This window comes from Ctenocephalides felis, unplaced genomic scaffold (assembly GCF_003426905.1).
Source record: "Ctenocephalides felis isolate EL2017-DRISC unplaced genomic scaffold, ASM342690v1 CF-g0.4_SCAFFOLD_01886, whole genome shotgun sequence".
NCBI lineage: Eukaryota > Metazoa > Arthropoda > Insecta > Siphonaptera > Pulicidae > Ctenocephalides > Ctenocephalides felis.
The window spans coordinates 37,833,374-37,855,617 of NW_020538040.1; the positions used below are offsets into that span (position 1 = coordinate 37,833,374).

The following is a 22,244-nucleotide window of genomic DNA, read 5'->3' on the forward strand; positions in this document are numbered from 1 at the left end:
AGAGCTGATATTTTCAAAGATTTTTTTTTGTCATTTTGGAAACCACCTTAATATAGATTAGATAGTTGAGGCATGGTTTAGTAAATACTGTGTAGAGCTTCGAACAATAATCCAATTGTAATAAAAAAAACAAAAAGTTTAATAGATTGTTATTTGCTATCGACGTTTCGGACCTAGGTACGTTCCATCTTTAAGACATCTCTCAAGAAACATGGTCTTGATTAGATATAAACAAACAATATACATAAGAAAAAATCCACTAATTTTATTTTTCCTTAAGTATGCTATTTGTCTTAATCTCTGGAGAATTTTTTTTAGATTTTTATTATTATTGGATTTTTGTTCGCAGCTCTATACACTCTATATATGAATCGAAAGAATTTTCAGATGGTGAAATATTATAATAAAGTTGTTCTTGGCGTTCACATGCAATAATTTAAAACTGTTTTATTGAAGTGAAATGTTTTATTGTCAAACGTTTCGGGTCCTGATTTGACCCATCTTCAGTGCATACAAATAATTTTAAAGAAAAACCAAAACACGGAAAATATAATCTACCCAATTACTATAACAAGTATATAGCATGACTTTTAATATCTATTAAATTAAATTAAACTAGATGAAAAAGTTTAAAAAAAGAACTCCTCTCATCGAGACATGTTATATGCTTAGTTAGAGAAATTTTAACCTTAATTTTTAACCATTTTAATTTTTGTTAAAATTTCTCCAAGCACATAACATGTCTCGAATAGAAGAGTCCTTTTTTAAAAACTTTTTCATCTAGTTTATTTAATTTAATATTTATTTTAATTCAATAGTTATTAAAAGTCATGCTTTATAACTTGTTATAGTAATTAGTGCATTATATTTCTCGTGTTTTTGTTTTTTCTTTAAAATTATTTGTATGCACTGAAGATGGGTCAAATCAGGACCCGAAACGTTTGTCAATAAAACATTTTACTTTAATAAAATAGTTTCAATTATTGGATATATATATATATATATATATATATATATATATACTATGAAGTTATACATGCTGACAGAAAAAAGTGTAAAACAATTTATTTTTTTATATAGAAATTTATCACAAAGTTACAGCTGACATGGTAAAATACTGGCACAAATATATTATATAATTTATTCATAAAATATGTGAATTAGTATATGTTTTCTAATATAATAAGACTGTGTAAAAATATACAAAAATTGTATGAAGTTAAATAGCAAAATTTATTTACGGGGAATATATACATGCATGATTTTTTAGGTTAGATTTCTGTCAATTGAAATTTTGAATCCAACAATATATTTTGGTTATAAATTATCATTGCGAGATGAATTAAATGAATATTTTATTTAATAAAAGATAACAAAACTTTAAATAACTAAATAATACAATTATGTTCATAAGTACTCACCTAATTATTTTCCTTCACTGTCACCACAGAAAATCACAGTAATAATAATTTAGTGTGTCATATCTATACGGACACACAATTAATTCATTATCTATTAATCTTTAATATTAAAATGATCACGTTATAACCTTGGCACCATGTGAACACATATTAGCCTACGACAGTTCTGTTTGAAAACCCTATCAACATCGTGTTGAATAATGTTTGAGATCTGGAAGCGATAGCATTTGTAATAAGTAATAATTCAGTAATAATTTAACGTAAATAAATCAAATGATATCATTAAAAGATTTACTGTCGCAGGAATCAACTATCGCTTGGAACTTGGCTCCTACTGACATTCGCTTTCGAGGCTTCACAGTGTGGCCAATGCCTGTGACGTTCGCTTAGTTTTCTGACAGAGCTTGACAACCTGCGCAACCAGATCAGTGTGCTGACTTAATCAATACATTGTTTTCTTTGTAGGGCGTTTGAAATATATACCGATGAGTTGCGTATTGAAAAAATAATAATATATAACACATCGGTAATTGTTATTTATGAATATAATTATGTAATCTTCAAAGGCCATCAAATAATTATCAAAACAGAATAATATTAATTGTTGTTAAATGTTTTGTTTTCATATGTTATCATCAGTGAATGTATAATTGGAAAAGAAAATATAGAATAAAATTATATATATATATATATATTATATATATATATATATATATATATATATATTATATATGTTCCAGGAACAGCGCCCACAATGCAATGCTACCAATAACATTAAATATAGGAGGGCAATATGTGCTCCTCCTATTTCTCGTTTGTTAATATAATAGTATTTTATTATTTTACACAAATTTAGTGTTCAATCAATTTTACATCACAATTAATGTTTCCTGTTTTTCCTGGTTTGATTACTGAATGATGACACACATCAAGTGTGAAAAAGGTTTAATGGAATAAATAATTTTGTTATTTATTATATATATATATATATATATATATATATATATATGTGTGTGTGTGTGTGTGTGTGTGTGTGAATTGATACTCCTCTTAAGCGGTTATTCGGATTTTAATAAATCTTTTTAGAGTTTAGTCAAAAATTTATAGTTTGTTTCATCATGATCTTAAATTGAACAGTGCCATATGAACTAGATTTTACAAACCAATTCACCTAAGATTTTAACTAAAGTAATAATGTTTATTAAATTATTAGTAACAAAAATGTAATTTAGAAATTGTAATTGCCAAAAAGCATCTAATATAGGATACGCGATTATAAAAATTATAGACGATTATATATATTATATAAATTATTGAAACAATTATATTGTTTGGAAATAACAAAGGTGATATTGTTCTTTTACCATAGATACTAGGGGGAAGTCCCCGAGTGCCGGACACCTAAGGTTATTTATAAATAAATCAACAAATATTTTACGAAATGTTTATTAAACGACTTATATTAGATAACAAAGTTAGAATTCAAACTAAATTAACAAAAACGCAATCTTTGCTAAACAATAATTAATACTATCAATCAAACTTTGGTGACAAAAAATATGATTTTACAAAGTGGCATCTACTACCGGACATTTCAAAATAACCAGCATTGAACACATATGTAGCCATCTCCACACTCTGGAATGTCTGAAGGACAGACAATTTCGTTCATTTGGTGGTACCTACTAAAATTGTTTAAAATATCTAATAATATTCTACCATTTTACGGATAACAATCAAGTACTACTTTTATTTTTGAATGCCACTAAAATATAAATGCATAAATACACTAGAATTACTTCCATTAATATTTAGGTGACGCGTGATCCTGCACCTGTGTGCCCCCCGCGCCCCTTTCACTTGTATTTTGAAATAAAAAGATTTATACTCGCTTAAATAATACGTGTTAAATAGAGTGTCCGGCTTTAAGTGCCGTCCGGCGTTACGGGACTTCCCCCTATATTTATTCTTTCTGAATTTCTTATACTGATAAAAAAACTGCAGTTTTCAATATGTATATGGCTTATGCCAAGACCATAAACGGAAAAACATTAAATAGAATATTAAAAAGTATAGGATAGGATATTAAAAAATTTGGATCTTAAATTGTAGACGTGGGTACATGACGTCTGTCGGGTCATCTAGTATATATATATATATATATATATATATATATATACATTCATATATATGTGTTTATATTCATATACAACAGGATTTCAGGCATCTATGCGATTATCTAGGTGTAAGTGGCATTTTACCTCAAGGAAAGTTTAGGCAGATTTATCTAACACAGTTTGTTTTTTTCTAGTACGAAACACAGAACGGACAATACATGGCGTATATTCTAAGCACGAAGCTAATTATTCCAAATTTTGATTTTATTTATTTTTATAATTCAACCCCGTTTCGTAGGCCTATAACATTTTAATATATTCGTTAAGACCATGAACCACTTTTATATAATATTTATTTTTCAACTACTTTTCGTATGCCTATAATACTTTAATATGTTTGCTAACATCATGAACCACTTTCATATTTATGATTCAACCTTTTTTGGTAGGCCTATAATATTTTAATATGTTCATTAAGACAATAAACCACTTTCATATTTAAAATTTTACCACTTTTCGTAGGTCTATAATATTTTAATATGTTGTTAAGGGCATGAACCCATTTTATATTTATAATTCAACCACTACTCGTAGACCTATAATATTTTAATATGTTCGTTAAAACCATGAAACATTTTTATATTTATAATTCAACTACTTTTCGTAGGCATATAATATTTTAATATGTTCGTTAAGACCATAAACCACTTTTATATTTGTAATTCAACCATTTTTCGTAAGTCTATAATATATTAATTTGTTTTATTCGTTAAGACCATGAACTTTAACATAATATTTTTTTTATCAAAATCGTCAAAAATATGAAAAAGTAACAATTAAAACCGCCGAGCCGATTTTCACCAAATAGTAATTAGCACGATTGCTCATATGTACTCTTAGAAATTACCTACATATTCTCTTATATTAGAAATGTACAATTCCAAAATAGCGTGTAACAAAAAATTTCAATAAAACCTAAATAAGTATTTTTCCCATTTTTATATATTTGAACCTATTTTATCATGAAACACCAACAAATATTTTAGTAGTACGTATTTACTTAGAATGTCATCACAATCAATGCATTGATTGAGTGTCTGGGTATGATGGTAAAACCATCAAATAAAATGATTAAAACATAAAATTGTAAATTAATACATATAATATAATATAATTAAAACATACACATACCGATAGCCATATTTTTTTTAATAAATTTCTAATAAAGACTTCCAAATATAAATCATAATAGCATTGCACACCTATCTAATTGATAATTACAATCATTAAATTATACCGTATATAATGCATTAATTAAACCATAGCGCATTAAAATTTATTTTTAATATACGATATTGAAAATTATAAAAAAATCCAATATAAAAAAATATACTTATATATAAAACGTATTTATAAGTTCGCCATAAATAAAGATATACATCGACTCAACTAATGAGGCGAAATCAAACTTACAAGTTTGAAAAAATAAAACAAGAAGTAACATTATATGGTGCCACCAAGCTGATTCATAAACTTCCCAAGGAGATTAAATTTAAAATGAAGATAAAAAATATGAAACACATTAAGATACATGAATTATACCAATGTGTTTGAGACCGCAATTATGTATGATTGAATAAGTGAATGTATGTATGCTGTGTATTTATATCCATAATGTCAATGGAGAATGAAAGTTTTGGATATATTTGTATATACTCGTATATATATATATATATATATATAAATGTGTGTGTGTATGTGTATGCATATATATATATAAACCATGCATCATCTTATGATGATTTGTATCAGACATTCCTGTCTGACTGATTGTCAGGTATAAAAAATATGAACTAGTTGTAAGTAGCATTTTGCCTTATTGTTAACAAGTTGAATTAACTTCCTGATAAGCATTAATAATAAACTTAATCAATCAGAAATTATACATAGCTATTTAGGTAAAGGATCTAAAAATGTATTTTATTTAAGTATGACCATCAACTGCAATAAGTAACTATCCACAAAACTCGGAATCTACATATGAACTAAAGGCATACATTCTGATTAGAATCACTTTGTACTATTCCGAACTTTAGTAAATTTTTAATAATTCAGTTGCTTATCGTAGGTCTATCATACTTTAGTATATAGTATGTTATTTTAGATTATGAAATCGTCAAAGTTTAATTAAAACCATAAAAAAAAAATTCAATCTTTAACTACGAAGAAACAGTCTGGCCGATCTTGTCCTAAATCTAATCAACGCGATTCCCAATCAATAATTTTTGAACAGTTTATAAACTTTTAATTGATTGCCAATCAATAATTTTGAACAGTTTATAAACTTTTAAAATCGGTTCAAAAATTGTCGGCTAAAACGTGAACGAAAACATACACGTTCTTCAGCTAGTTACGAAAAAACGGCTCGGCCGATCGTCGCACGAAACTGACAAAGCTAGTCCTTATCGAGTTACATCGAATGGATTAAATTTTTTGAAATCGGTTCAGCCGTTCTTGAAAAAACGTCAAAGAAAGATAAAATATCGGCTCACGTACACACACATACATACACACAAACATATTTTTCCAAATTTGGTCTGATTCGATTCAGAATGACTTGAAACGTCGAGAAAACATAACATTAGCACATCAAATTTTTTCGCGAAAACAAACTTCTCGTCCTTTTCCGTCTCCTTCGGGAAGTTAATTAAGCCAATAAACACACTTGATATATAATATATATGTATATAATATATTATATTATAATGCAATAAATTATTACTGCGTTTAATCAACAAAGTTATAAAACAAAATCAAAGTTATAAAAAATCAAAAATTATAATTAAGTGAAACACGAATATTTAACTAAAAATGTTATAAACTTATTGTGTGTTCAACTTCCATAAATAAAAGCGGAAAACGGATTTATGATAAAAAACGACATCCGTAGTAAATATTACGATGTGATGAGTTCAACCGTTTATTAACCGAAAGTTTATTAACAACTCACTATATATGCTATATAAGGAAAATCACTATATAAGGAAAAAGGAATTATTAAAATTAAGATGTATTTTTAACAAGTGGTGCAGGGCATCGTGCCTTTTAAGGCAAATTGCAGAAACTTCCCGTACGAAAAATTAAATTTTTTGAAAAACCTTTAAATTTTTTGAAAAATTTGAAAAAATAGATTTTTGAGAGTTTTGTAATTGTATAAAAAAATTTTTTTGAAAATTTTGAATCTTTTTTCATATTTTGATATTTTCGGAAAAATTTGAACTTTTTCCAAAGCAATCTTAGAGAAGAAACAACATCGAAGCGCGTAAGCGCCGCATTGCAGTCTGACGGATAATATAAATTTTGGTACACAGATAAACATTGGTACGGAACGCATAGAAACATAAACAAAATATATACTTATACTTACTATTAAAATCACTATAAAATATCTGATAATTTGATGTGTACGTCTCCTGATCAGTATGTATGAATCGAATGTTTTTTGAATCATTTGAATCGGTTAAACTGTGTTCCCGAAATCGTCGACGAAAATTTGTATCCGCACACACACACACATACATAAATTTTTTCTACAGTATGCCAACATGTTCAAAGACCTTTGAAACTTACTCTTATATAACATCAGAAATAAAGAATAAGGGAGTAGGACTTTTTGAATTGAGACGAAATTATGGAAATATCGAAGTGAAAATTCGGGTCATTGCTGAAATATCACAATTAGAAAGGCGACCGTAGATTTCCCATTTCAAAATTAATGAAGATGTATTTCAGTTAGTCAAGACAATCGATGGATTGCCTTCTAATAGCACCGTTATCAAGAAACCTCATTTTATTTACAATAGGCATTTAAATTTTCCTGCTTTTTTTACATACACTGTTAATCAATTGATACGGCGGCTTAATAACACTGATTTTCCAATTTTTAGTTAATTATTAATAATTGTTGTAATTGAGATCAGCAAAATATGGTAAGATCTTTTTTATCAATAACATAATGAAAAAGGTTCCATGAAAAACTAATCGGTGGTAAAGGTCCTCCAAATATATTTACATAAAATTTTATGCAAATCTCACAGAATATTTACTGTGGTAAATAATTAATAATCTGTTATTTAAAAGTTCTATTTGAATAGTTTCTGTCTATGGTTTTTGTTATTGTTTACTAATTATCGTTAAAGAGTGCAATATAGTTTTGTGATAAATTTACAAAGAATTCGCACGTGCCACGTAACTTCATCATGTATAAACAAAAAATAAATTATATTATTGACTTATTGAAAATAGCTAGATAAGATTAATTGGAAATAATTATTGAAATCAACAAAAATTAAAACTCATTTACTTTTTTGCGTTTTAAGCATACTGATAATTTTGGCACTAAAAATGATTCTTATCGTATATTGATTATTGATGCATATCAAACAATTAACGTGTGTGTGAAAATCTAATTCAGTTAGATTACGTGTGGAAAAATTTAAAATATAAACATGCAAAATTTCCACATATTAATAAGGTTTTAAAAATATTGAACATTAGTAATTTCTTGTCATTTCTGAATCTTCAATGTTATTTAATTTTCAAAATACACTAATATAAATTAGTTTAATAATCACTTATCTATTATTTGTTTTCGACACGAAAAATTATAGAAATTTTGTATATACAAATATTTAATTTTGTATGAAGTATAATGCTCAAAAGCGATAAAACAATGTTTTTGTTATTTTTTTATCAGTAACAAATCCATAAACTTCTGTCTCTGGAGTATTATTAAGTATTCTTTTTTATCTTATTAACTTCCCGTAGAGTAAGTTATAGTAATCGTTCAAAAATAGAAAATGAAAATGTTTGCATATCTTTACGTTTCAAGAACTCCTGAACATTTTGGCAAACCTCATAAAAATGGATGTATGTGGAAAAATGATTTGGATTGTAATTTTAATTCTAGCTAAAATTTCAAAGCTTATTTACTTAAAATATTCAATTTTAACTTTGCAATTTATTTTATATATTAGAAATATGAGATAAGGTCCTTCATTCTAACTCCACTTGATTGAGTTTCGTTTATTTACTTCTTGTAAGTTGTAGTAATCGTCCAAAAATCGAAATAAATAATATATAAAATATTTTTGCATATCTTTACGTTTCAAGACCTCCTGAACATTTTGGCAAACCTCAGAAAAATGGATGTGTGTCGAAAAATGATTTGGATTTTAATTTTAATTCTAGCTAAAATTTCAAAGCGTGTATACTTATATTTGAAATAATTAATTTTAGCTTTGCAATTTATTTTATATATTAGAAATATGAGATAAGGTTCTTCATTCAAACTCCGCTTGATTAAGGTTTGTTTATTTATTTTTCCTGTAAACATATATAAACGTCATCGTCCAATTAATAAGCTCTTATATTTTGTCTATAAATTACGAATATTGAAAGATACAGAAAAACATTATCTTCGATTATTTCATTGCGGTACGCTCCAACAATTTGCCTTAAGGCACGATGCCATACACCACTAGTTTTAATATACATTTTTTGTTGATTTTATAATAGCTCATAAAGATCATACTGTATCTTGATATCTTCATTGCAACTTAAAGAAATAAAAAGAAGCTAGTAGAAGGCAAAAGTTTCCAGGTGTTCCATGAGGTGTTTTGAACAATCGCACAAAAAGTTAATTCCATCAAAAAGAAACTTTGATAAATCTACAAGATCTGCTTTTAATTTTTGCAACTTTGTATCGTACATTGAACTTTCAGATCTAAAAACAATTATTTCTTAACACTGTAAAAAGGAGATATGCTATCATATAATGGTAATTTCATTATTTAAATTAAATAAAACTCTAATTCAAAGTGACCTTGAAGAATCGATTACGGTATCTCTATATTTTCGAGTTCTGTCGCAATTTTGCTGATTATCATTTTATAGAGTTTTGAAATTGCGTTAATTGTCAAATCATATATATATATATATATATATCAATATTTGTGCGAAGATATAATGTATTGATAAATGTTTTATCTCGAACATGTATTTGTAAATTGATTTCTAGTCTAGATCTTAAATTAATTATATTGTACAAAATCTCTTACACAAACATTGCTAAATTAGAATAACAAATGAGTCGCAAATGGTCTGAAGCAATAAATGTCATTTAAATTCCCGTAGGCTAAGTTATTGAAATCGGCAAAGAATCATTTCTTTTCTTGTCGTACTGTTTCAAGACCTTCTAGTTATTTTGAAATACTTTAAAGATATGTGTATGTGTATTTTTGTTTAATATGTATGTATGGTTAAATACAATTTTTTGCCATATTTTGAGGAAAACGGATGAACCGGTTTGAATAATTTATAAAACGATCGACTCGTACTGACCGCGTGAAATAAGGAAATGGTGGCCCAGTTGGTGTTATGTTACGAAAGAATAAATTAAATATTAAATAAATATAAAGATACGCACATCAAATAATCACTATTTTGGATCGTATAATGGACTCTTAGGTTTTTAGATGTTTAGAAGTTTTGGTGATGGGTGGGAGAAATTGCCACTCAGGTCAGATTACATATCAGTGATGAGTTTCATAGCATTTTTATTATTTACTATCTACTATCTTTACTTTTATTATACTATATTATTATCTTCAAACAAATAATTTTAATAAAGTAAAATGTTTTTCCTAGCAAAATTAGTCCTTCTCTAGCAGTTCTTCATCAAAATCATGAGAGAAATTGTAATGATAAAATCAAATAGAGATAGGTCAACCATTGGATTGTCTCCTAAGAAGTCCTTATAGTAGCACGCGTCCAATATTCACAATGGGATTCATCAATTACACTTCTTGAGAAGTTGTCTCAAAACCTACATATTTTATGTTACTTAATTATCATAGTTTTTTATAAAGTTTACGTGTATGTATGTGTATGTATTTATGTACTTATATGTGAATGTGCATATATGCGTATGTATGTATATGTATGCGTATTATATGAGTATATATGTATGTATATATGTATGTAAGTAGATGTGTATGTATGTGTATATGTATATATATATATATATATATATATATATGTGTTTATATATATATATATATGTATATATGTGTTTATATATATATAGATATAAATATACAAGTTATGAATTAGCAAACAATATTATAAAACTGTATAAAGCCGATTGGCGTATAAATAATTGGCTTACCTAATTTAAGCTTAAATGACTGGACTATACTACTCTATATGAATAATAAAGTTTTTTTAATAATAATCTTCTATTAAAGAAATTAAAACCAATTGCGTATCGCTTTTAAACTGCGCTGCAGGGGTCAATACGTCCAATATGGCATCCACATCCATTAACTTCAGACCTAATTGCCAAAATTGGTCCAGATTCGTTGTATTATTAACTTCCCGTATGATAAGTTATAGTAATCTTCCGAAAATCGAAAATAAACATCTTGCCATGCCTCATAAATAGTATGTGTGTGTATCTGCGCGGATACAAATTTTCATCGACGATTTCGAGAGCACGGGTTAACCGATTTGAATGATTCAATTTCTATTTGAAACATTCGAATCCTTTTGACAAGAAAACGAGCTAATTTGTTTTTGTTAAAAGCTGGCTCAGCCATTTCAAAATACGGAGCAAAAAATACCTAAAATGGCAATTCAGTTTTTGAGATAACGGAGCGTCTGATTTGAATGATTCAAAAAACATTTGTATTGACGAAATGAAGAACAGAATAAATTTTTTGGAAAACAGGTCCAGCGGTTTTGTAGATTCAATAAAAAAGTAAAAAAATGCAACTTGGCGGAAAAAAATGATCATTAGACATGTGCACGTCAAATTATCAGATATTTTATAGAGATTTGTATAATAGTGCAAATATTGTTTTTATTTTTATGGGATCTGTATCAAGATGTTACTTTTTATTGTAGAGACAAAATTAAATGTAAGCGGAAATTGACATCACTGAAAGAATATTTCAGATTTCCTAGAAAACCGTCTTGACCTGAGCGCCCTGCCAACTGGCATGTTGTTTGTAGACTTTGTATATGGTGCAGTCTATGCATTTGATGTGAAATCAAACATACGTGAAATGTTACTTGATGGCTAAAATGTTAAGCATGTTTTAGTTTGGAACACAATTCTTCAGACTATTACAAAACGAACTCTACCACATACTGTTATCACATGTGGTGGTATCACCACACAAGTATTCTAGTACGCAGTAGTCGTCTAACACTCACAAAAATGTATTTCTCATAAATAAACCTTGACACGTGCAAATTACGCACCAAGAGTAGTGAACACCAAGAATTTGCTCTGAAGATTAACCATTATAAAATGGTTAATATATTATATATTTAATATATATTAAAAAGTTTGAATACCGAATTTGGTTTAACGAAGATGTAACGAAATACTTAACATATTTAAAAAAGTGAACTAGTGGTACCAAGGCCCACTTGATGGCATTGTATCTTAAGGTTAAATTCGCAAAGAATGTGAGAATTAAAACAAATTAAAAATATTTGATAAAATTATCTAATTTTGAAAATTTTCAATTTCATTGATATAAATTACAGTATTTTGGAAAATGCGGAAAATTAGAGTATTTAGAGAATTTTGAAAAATTTGAGTGCTGTTTGAGGATCGCGAAATACTTACAATTAGATTATTTACCAATTTGACAAAAAAAAAAGGTTTCGAGATTTTTTTTTTTTTAAACAAATTTGAATTTTTGTGAAAAATATCAATTCTATTGGAAATTAATTGAATATTCAATATTTTATACATAATTAAACCATTATCCCATCAAACTCGATTGTTTTTTGAGGAATATTTTGTATAGAAAATTTTAAATTAATTGAATATTCAATATTTTATACATAGAAAATTAGTCCAGTGAATAATTTATAAATAAATCATACAATTCCCCCTAAAATTATTAAAATATTTATACATGCCATTATAGTCTTTGTATAAATCTTACAAATTATGAAATGTCTATATTAAATAAATAGTCACTTAATTAACTCAATAATAATCTGCCTCAATAGTTCATTAATAGTGTTTACTTTCAATTGTTAGATTGTTTTTTATTTGGGTTTTTGCTGTGATATATGTATTTTAAAAATTAGCACGAAGCTAAAAATATTGAATATTTAAAAACGGTTCGAAAGATTCCAGTTGTATCCTGCTGATAAATTTTTAATAAAAATTTAATAAAAAATGTATATTAAAAAAAAATGTCACTTTATTAAGTCACTTAATTAACTCAATAATAATCTGCATCAATTCAGTTCATTAATAGTGTTTCAATTGTTAGATTGTTCTTTTTTTAGGTTTTTCCTGTGAATCTTATATGTATTTTAAAAGTTAGTACGAAGCTAAAAATATTGAATATTTAAAAACCGTTCGAAAGATACCAGTTGGATCCTGCTAATAAGTTTTTAATAAAAATTTAATAAAAAAAAATTATTGACGATTTTAATGAAAAAGCATGATAATAGTGTTCACAGTATTAACGAATGCCCTAAAATATTATACAAAAAATCGATTAATTATAAAAGCACACTAAATGTGTGTCATCATTCAGCAGTTCGTACGTAACAAAATAAATAATTGCTCATATTTATTTAATTTTTTAATTCGACGAATTGGTTGATTTATTATTATATCAAATACGTTTCACAGTCGAAAAACAGCCAAGATATAAATATATATGTATAAGCAATCGCCTGTAGCATCAAAATACAGAAAACGATAAGACTTGCTAGACATTTATGTCAATGGTATTTATCAAAGAATGATAAAACTTACATTTTGTATATTGTAATTTCATAACAAAGGAATTGTTTTCGATAACAATAAATATCAAACTACGCAAAACATAAATTTTTTCGGGCCTGCCTGCCCGCAACATATTTAATTTTTCTTATTAGAAACGTTTACAGTTTTTATTTGAACACTAATGAGAACTTTAAAGTCTTATATTATAGGCTGTTGTGATGTTTAACTTTAACTCCATGGCTTTTTAGAAGGCGTCCCAAGACTTAGATGCTGGCCTTAGTTTGTTAGATATATTTTTATTATTAGATTTTCTTCTAATACTGATAGCTTTTTAATTTAATGATGGTAATGGTTAGAGCTTTGTGCTTCAGACTGCCTGAGATCAAGCAGTAGTTACATCGGTTTATTTGGAAATATAGATGGAAATAACAATTATTATGAAAATAACAATTTCCCAACATCGCTGCATCAATTTAAAAATCTTCAGTATTAGAGAAATTATTGTAATATCTTTTTTTTTATTCTCTTTGTTGAATTACAATCTGTCTTTACAAAAAGGAAGATATTCAGTAATTTTGATGATATATGAAATATTAAACATTACATCTAAAAGGTTACCCAGTAGTAAGCCTTTTCAATTTTGATATATTAAATTTAAATTTTGTGATTATATAGAGGAAATTATTGTAATATATATAGGAAATAGAGATCGGCCAATTGGATAGGCTTCTAAAAAGGCATTTAGTAAAGCAAAATTGTCACAACAGCCTATAGGATTGTTCTGATAAATTCTGATCGCTGTTCAAATAAATAAATAAAATATTATTTATTATAATATTCTAAAGGATAGTAGGAAGAAAATTGATACAGTTTGGTTTGAAATATATTGAACAACCTTGACTATTTGAAACTCTTTTGAAAACTCGTGAAAAATATTCAGAAAATCCGGAAGCTTTCCAGTGATTTACAAATTCAAAAGGATGATTATCAAATAATTTATTTTGATAATTATAGCGATAATATATATGTTTTTATTATAATAATCGTATTACACTAAAAAATAAGCCACGGTTTAAATAACACGTCAAAAAAAATATTTTGATAATTCAAATCGTATATTTAAAATTTTATATTAGTGTGATATCCGACTTTAATTTGTAAGTGTGCAAATATATAAAGTAACATGTAAACAAATAAACATTGACATACATTTTATTCGATACAAACTGTCATGTATTATCATTGATCGAAAACGTTTAATGGATAACTTCTTATGCTTTTATATATTTTTAGAAAAAGTAACAATCCTTTGAAAGTAATACAAAATATCAAAAAACATTCATTCCGAGCATTTATAATTTGAATATATATGTTCAAATCAGAAAAACATATGCAAAAAAGCAAACAAAAAACTTTATTTTATAATATATTAGAAAAGTACCAAATCATAAATTTAAAAAAAACGAAAAATTGAAAGTAAAGTTCTATAAAAAGTTATATTTCATTTTCCTTAGTTAAGAAAAAAAAAGATTTTTTGTGTGTGTGTTCTTGATATTTTTTTATAAAATTTATTATGTGATCATATTGTTATCTTTAATAAAGTATTTTTTGGGCTTCTTTATGCCAAACAATAACATATTTGATATTAAATAATACATCCTTTGATAATTTTCTATTTTTTATTGTAACTATTGCATTTCCAACTCAACCTGGACTTAACGTCCTTGAAAATTAATAAAAGTTATATTCATTTTCCTTGATTACGAAAATGAGATTTTATGTGTGTTTGTGTTCTTGGTATTTTTTTATAATATTTATTTTGTGAAACGTATTTTACGATCATATTGTTTTCTTTATTTAAGTACTTTTTGAGCATCTTTATGATAAAATTAAATAACACATATTTAATATTGTATAATACATTCTTTGATAACTTTCTATTTTTTATTGCAAGAAATTTTTCAACTCAACCTGAACGTTAAATTGCAAGGGTTTACGTTCTTATTTGGTATCGTGTAAAATGTATTAGCTGAAAATTTTATGTTGAATTTATTTTAAAACACATAATTTTTATTAAATTGGTAGAAGGTTCGTAATCAATATAAATATTACCGTACGATTTATTTTTTAATTTCCCGTAGGGTAAGTTATAGTAATCGCAAAAAAATCGAAAATGAATTTTTTTATATATCTTTACGTTTCAAACCTTCTGAACATTTTGGCATACCTTAGAAAATGGATGTATGTGTGTGTGTGTGGATACAAATTTTCATCGACGATTTCGGGAACACTGATTAACCGATTTGAATAATTCAAAAACATTCTTTTCGTATTGATAAAGAGACGTGCTGATTAGTTTTTGGCAAAGCAGGTCTAGCCGTTCCGAAGTTACGGGGTAAAAAGTGCCAAAAACGGTGATTCAGTTTTTAAGAGAACGGAGCGTCCGGTTTTAATAATGCAAAAAACATTTTACTTGTATTGACAACATGAAGATCTGATTAAAGTTTTGGGAAGGCAGGTTCAGCGGTTATGGACGCTTAATAAAAATAAGTAAAAAATTTCATTTGGCGGTCAACAATGTTTATTGCACATATGTACATCAAATTATCAGATATTTTATAGAGATTTTAATAATGTGTACATATTTTGTGTAAGGTACGATGCCATGCACCCCACTAGTTGTTTTTTTTTTCTGTATAGCGAAGGAAATGCCTTTATGCATCCCAGACGTGTCTTTTGTCTGGGTATGTCAGACACAATACCGCCTTGGTATAATACTACCTGCTAAAACCTCCGCTTTGCTTGCCCTTGCCTCTAGTCTTTGCCTTTATTTTTTGAATGGATGTACTCGTATGTATAAAAAATATCCCTGTAGAGAATACAGTCTACTCTCTCTGATAAATGGATAATGAAAATACAAAAAATAAATCTGTTTATACACAAATAGAAAATAATGATTATAATATAAACGTTTAATTATTTGTTCTGGCCACTTTATGAAGTTCAAATTATCAATCATCAATATATAAATATGCTAATCACAAACTTGTGCAAATTAAAAATACTATTTTTTAATCATGATAACCATGTGCCTTAAGGCAAATTGCTGGAACTTCCCGTACCGTAATTAAAATCTTGGTACGGAACCCAAAAAAATGTACACAAAATGTGTACACATTATTAAAATCTCAATAAAATATCTGATAATTTGATGTACATATGTCCAATAAACATTTTTGACTGCCAAATGATGATTTTTTTAGCTTATTTTGATTGAGAGTACATAACCGCTGGACCTGCCTTTTCAAAAATTTAATCAGTTCTTCATCTTGTGAAGAGAAGTAAAATGTATTTTACTTTTTGTCCCGTGTCTTCGAAACGGCTAGACCTGCTTATGCCAAAAACTAATCAGCACGTCTCCTTATCAATACGAATTGAATGTTTTTTTAATTATCCAAATCGGCAAAAATTTGTATCCGCACACGCACACACACACACACACATACATCCATTTTTTCTAAGGTATGCCAAGATACTAAAAAACTTTGAAACGTAAAGACATATAAAGATTTTCATTTTCGATTTTTTTGCGATTACTATAACTTGTCCTACGGGAAGTTAGAAATTGATATTTATCAAAAATGATTCGAAAGTATTTTCCGAACCATCCATTATATACATAGTCCGACTCGCTTGTCATACGTTGTTTTGCGAGGGTTTAGCGCAACTGTTCAAGCGTCAGCTGTTGTTTAGATACGATAGTTCAATATTTCTGACATTTGGTAGTTTGTAGTGCTGAAAGACTTAATTAACAACTAAGAATATTTAAAAAATAGTGCAAAATTAAATTATTCAATTTATAAATTATTATTCTATGTGAATTATCCAAGTGTTACAGAATATTTAGTGTTTTTTTTTATAAACGGACTCATGAACCTTGCAAGCCATTCAAATGCAGATAATGCAAATCATGGAGGATATTTTATTAATTTCAATCAGGATTGCACGTACGTATATCGCCAATATTAAGGTAAAAAACAGAAAACATATTTTAAATGTTTTCAATAACGCGAACGCTTGACAGTTCACATGTTTGGTCGTGATGATTTGACGTTTCTCAAAATTATTTATTACTGTATCGCTAATCACTTTCGATTATTGTCAAATCAGTATCCATAAGTATGAAAAAATCAATCATGTCAATATGTTACAATTTCGTAATTTTGATTTAATAAAGTTTTATGACGTCATGAAGAAAGTAACTTATGTCAAGGCTATCGTGAATTTATTTTTATTAATCAAATTTTTAAGGAATATTAGATACTTTTTGTTGCATCATGCAACATCGCGAAAAAAAATCAGCTGTTTTTGACATTAATCGAATATTCGATTGTTCAAGGACTAATGAAGTCCTTGTAAAATTATTCAACAGCTGGAGAATTGTGCATATTGAACTGGTTTATTGCACAAAAATGCAGTATTACATAGCACAATGTATGAACTCAGTTAAATAATATATGTATATTCTATTCTTATATTATTAGTATAATAATATATGATTTATTATCTGGAGTACAACTGATTGCTTTGAATTATTGTTTATGATTAACAGCTTTTAGCATCAACAAATCTCAATTGCTATGACTCATATGTTTGATTTTTTTAATTACTGTTATTCCATCTTTGCTATTTTAAAAAATATGCTATTAATTTTCCAAAATAAATTTTTATTTTATATTTATATTATACAATATGAAGATTTATTTTGAAGTTTATTATTATTATTTTTAGTTGGTTTGGCCCTTTATATACCCTGTAAAGGATCAGTGTGATCATATATATTACATCAGATTTGAATAAAAATTATGAAAAATTGCTTTACATTTGTAAATTATTCAAAAGAGAATGCATTATTCTCGTATGAATAGTATATTAACTTCAGAACCAATATTTGTTTATACCTCTGTGCTATATTATGCTTCTTACGCTTATGTTGTTGCAGAAAACAATTGGGTTAAAGCTCTGATAGATAAAGCTGAAAATTGATGATTTGAGAAATAATTGAAAATTTAGAGAAATAAGAATGATATAGAAGTTGCTGTTTCGCGAAAGGAATTTGGAAAAGTTTGGGAAAAAGAAGTTCTGTATAGCTTTTGTCAATCAAATATTATTTATCTTCTGTTGCATATCCATTATATGTATTAGTTCATTTGTAATATTTCATATGTAGATATTTAGTTATTGAGTAAGTTTTATGATTTATTATGATTTAAAAAATCCTTCATGAATTTTTAATGGATTATATACTAAGTTTTTTTTAAATACTTTGCATATATAGCTCATTGGCTGTCGGAACTCAGACGGTCACAAGTTATTCTCATTGAACTCTGTAGACCATTTGGAAGAAATCTATAGGAGTCATGGAGAAGATATATGTATTGTTGAAAGACTGTTCAGTTCCAGTCTCATGGCAGTGGTTTCTGTTGCTGCACCTAGAAAACTCAAAGTCCGTCATTTCAAAAAGGGAACCGAAATTTGTAACTATAGTTACAGTAACACCATATTGGCTGTAAAATTGAATCGAGCGGTAAATATCAGTAAAGAAAAAAAGATTAATTACCATGATAAATATAAAAAAGGTTAAGGATTTTGTGTTATACAGTTTTATTCATCCTTCTGTATAAAATATAAACTTTGGTTGATTTCAACCAATGCCTATATATTCAATAGGATTTTAATACTTTACTCGATTCCAAAACTTTCGCAAATAATAAGAGAGTCTGTAGACATTTCTGTCAATGCCCAGAATTCTTTAGAGTATAAAGTATTAATAGTAGTTGGTATTAATAACATTTGAAGCTGATGAAAAAAATTCAAAAATATAATTCTTTTTTGATAAGATAAATACCTGACTGCAAAAAGTTAATAAAATTGTTTATATTCAGAGGTTAGTGGTATGCTTAGAAGAGAGTCTGTATATTCACAATATACGAGATATGAAAGTGCTGCATACAATAAGGGATACACCCCCAAATCCAAATGGATTATGCAGCCTCTCTACAAGTTCCGACCATTGTTACTTAGCTTATCCCGGGTCAAGCACAATCGGGGAAGTTCAAATATTTGATGCAATTAACTTAGTGAGTTTGATTGAAATATTTTAAGAAACTCTTTTTGATCTAAATGATAACGCATTTACTGACAGCACGCAAAAACCATGATACCAGCACATGATTCACCTTTAGCTGCTTTAGCATTCAGTCCCCAAGGAACTAAGGTAAATCAAATATATTATTACATACATATATATAGAATTTTCTGATTCGAGTGGAACGAATATTAAATGTTAAATATGAACAGTACAACACTCAGATTTTTAGCAAATACTTTATTTAATAATTACAGACGTTTCAAGACCATGGTAAGCCTCATATTGACTAATTTCAAAACAGTAAAAAATTATACACTAATACATCAAAATACTTGTTCTATCGTAACTATCATATTGTATCTATAAATATAGTTTTCAAAAAATTTCTGTATATATTCACATGTTTAGTACTGTGTCAAGCATTGTAAAAGATAGTTGGTGTTTTTGTTTTTCAAAAATTAAATATAATTTAATAATGTATATTTTATATAATTTTTACTGTTTTGGAATTACACTGAAGATATCATGATCTAAAACATCTGCAATTATTAAAATGTGTGCTAAAAATCTGAGTGTTGTATTGTTCATATTTAACATTTAATATATATATATATATATATATATATATATATATATATATTACTTGACTTAATTAAATTATAATTGAATAATTATAATTATTTATCAGGTTGCAACAGCGAGTGAAAAGGGAACAGTTATTCGGTGGTTTAATGTGCAAGATGGAACAAGAATTTTTGAGTTTAGGAGAGGAGTCAAACGTTGTGTTTCAATCTCAAGTTTGGCATTCAGTGTATGTGGGACGTTTTGTGTTGCAGTTCTAATACAGAACTGTACATATTTTCAAGTTGGAAATTCCTAAAGACATGTATGTAGAAATGTCTTCTATGCTGTTTTTATTTTTGTTTAGTTCAAAACTTGAATAAATGATACCTTTTTTATGAACATTGTTTCTCTGTTATGATATCTGTTTATTAATTTGTGTTTAAATCAAATTGTAAATAAAATGTACCACTGAATCAATTATTGGTCATTTTTATACCTTATTAATATAATCTATAAACTTGTTTCATCATTGTATAGCAATGTTTCTATAACAGTAGTATTCAACCAATATAAACTTGCATAAAAGCACATATCTTATACATCTAATTGATATTTCTTCATCTTAGCCCTAGACAAAATTCTGAGGATGGTGGTTGGATGGGTTACTTAACTAAAGCTGTTTCTGCAAGTGCCAACTACCTTCCATCCCAAGTAACCGATGTATTCAGTCAAGGTAGAGCTTTTGCTTCTGTCAGATTGCCTTTCCAAGGAGTCAAGAATGTTTGCGCTATTACTACGTACGTATATATTATAATTGTAATCATAATTATTTTTTCATAAAACATCCCAATCCAATCGCAAATTCAAATTTTAAAAATCATTATTTTTGTAAATTTTTGACTGATATTTTTTTTACAATGGATAAAATACAATCTGTTAAAAATGACTTTGTATTTATATTCTGTTTACCAAAATTAATATTATATTAACATTAGGATAGAACAACAGTGTTCTGCATTTGATATTCTGCAAAAATGCTTTAAGTTATTGTTTAAAAGCTAAGAAGTTATTCAACAAAGGTATGTTGATCAAGATACACTACTATGTATTCCCTTTCAAATTGAAAATTGGTCATGTTGTTCAAAATGGGTAAAATATAAATAAAATGATTATTAATTTTTTAAACCAAAAATACCATATTATATTATATATATATATATATATATATATATATATATATATCTGGCATCCCAGTGAATAAGTAGTTAACTCAAAGTTGGCAAGAATGTCCTGAGTTGCAAATTTACTATTCCTTCTAAATAATTATTAAATTGTTATTAATTATTAAAAATAAAATACTTTATATATAATTTAAACCTTTAGTTTTAAATATGCAATATTATATGAGTAATAAAACTTTGAAATCAAGCCTTGCAAAACAGTGAAAATTTACTTAACCACTTATTCACTGGGATGATAAATATATTCATCCAGAACTGGATTTCATAATATCCAAAATAAGTATTGTAGTAGTAGTATTTACAGTATGTTTTTAGTGAAAAAAATTGATAAAGAATACCTGAATTATGATTATAAAAAATTGAAAGAAGGGCAAAGAATCGAAAGCCATTCACTAATTTTTTTTTAATTATGGCTTTAATTAATTATAGATCTTAATTTTATTTCATTCTTGCAAATTTTTACTAAACTTTATTTGGATTTTCATACAAGTACTATTAAAGTTGAAGACTATTTCAATCATTTATACTATGATGATCTCTCTCTATTTCTTTCTATCTTTCTGTAGTCTTTTAGTAGTATTATTTACTCTCTATTTTCACAATATACCAAAAATTTCGAGGATAGAAATTATATTCTTATCTACAGGGTTCAAAAGAACTTGAGACTCCTCGTGGCTACAGCTGATGGTTATTTGTATGTGTACAGTCTTAATACAATCGAGGGTGGAGAATGTGTTCTTCTCAAAACGCACAATTATCTGGTCTTGAAGTGAACAAACCGACTGGATTGTGCAAATCAAGTCAAACGATCCCAAGGGACATTATTTATAATAAAGGTAGGAACTGTTTTATTATTTTTACATTTTTCCTGTTAGCATTTTGTATTTTATTTTTGTTAATGTTATATTATTTCAAATTTATTGAGGT

General features: G+C 27.1%; 1 protein-coding gene across 1 annotated transcript; it reads left to right on the plus strand.

Moving 5' to 3' along the window:
* Positions 1-17,263: 17,263 nt before the first annotated feature.
* Positions 17,264-22,090, plus strand: LOC113374923 (WD repeat domain phosphoinositide-interacting protein 2-like). The gene is given in 9 exon segments (XM_026614883.1): positions 17,264-17,368; positions 18,700-18,719; positions 18,722-18,948; positions 19,307-19,501; positions 19,567-19,638; positions 20,201-20,352; positions 20,354-20,398; positions 20,703-20,873; positions 21,964-22,090. Coding segments are annotated over 9 exon segments (1,086 nt in total). The 5' UTR covers positions 17,264-17,291.
* Positions 22,091-22,244: the final 154 nt, after the last annotated feature.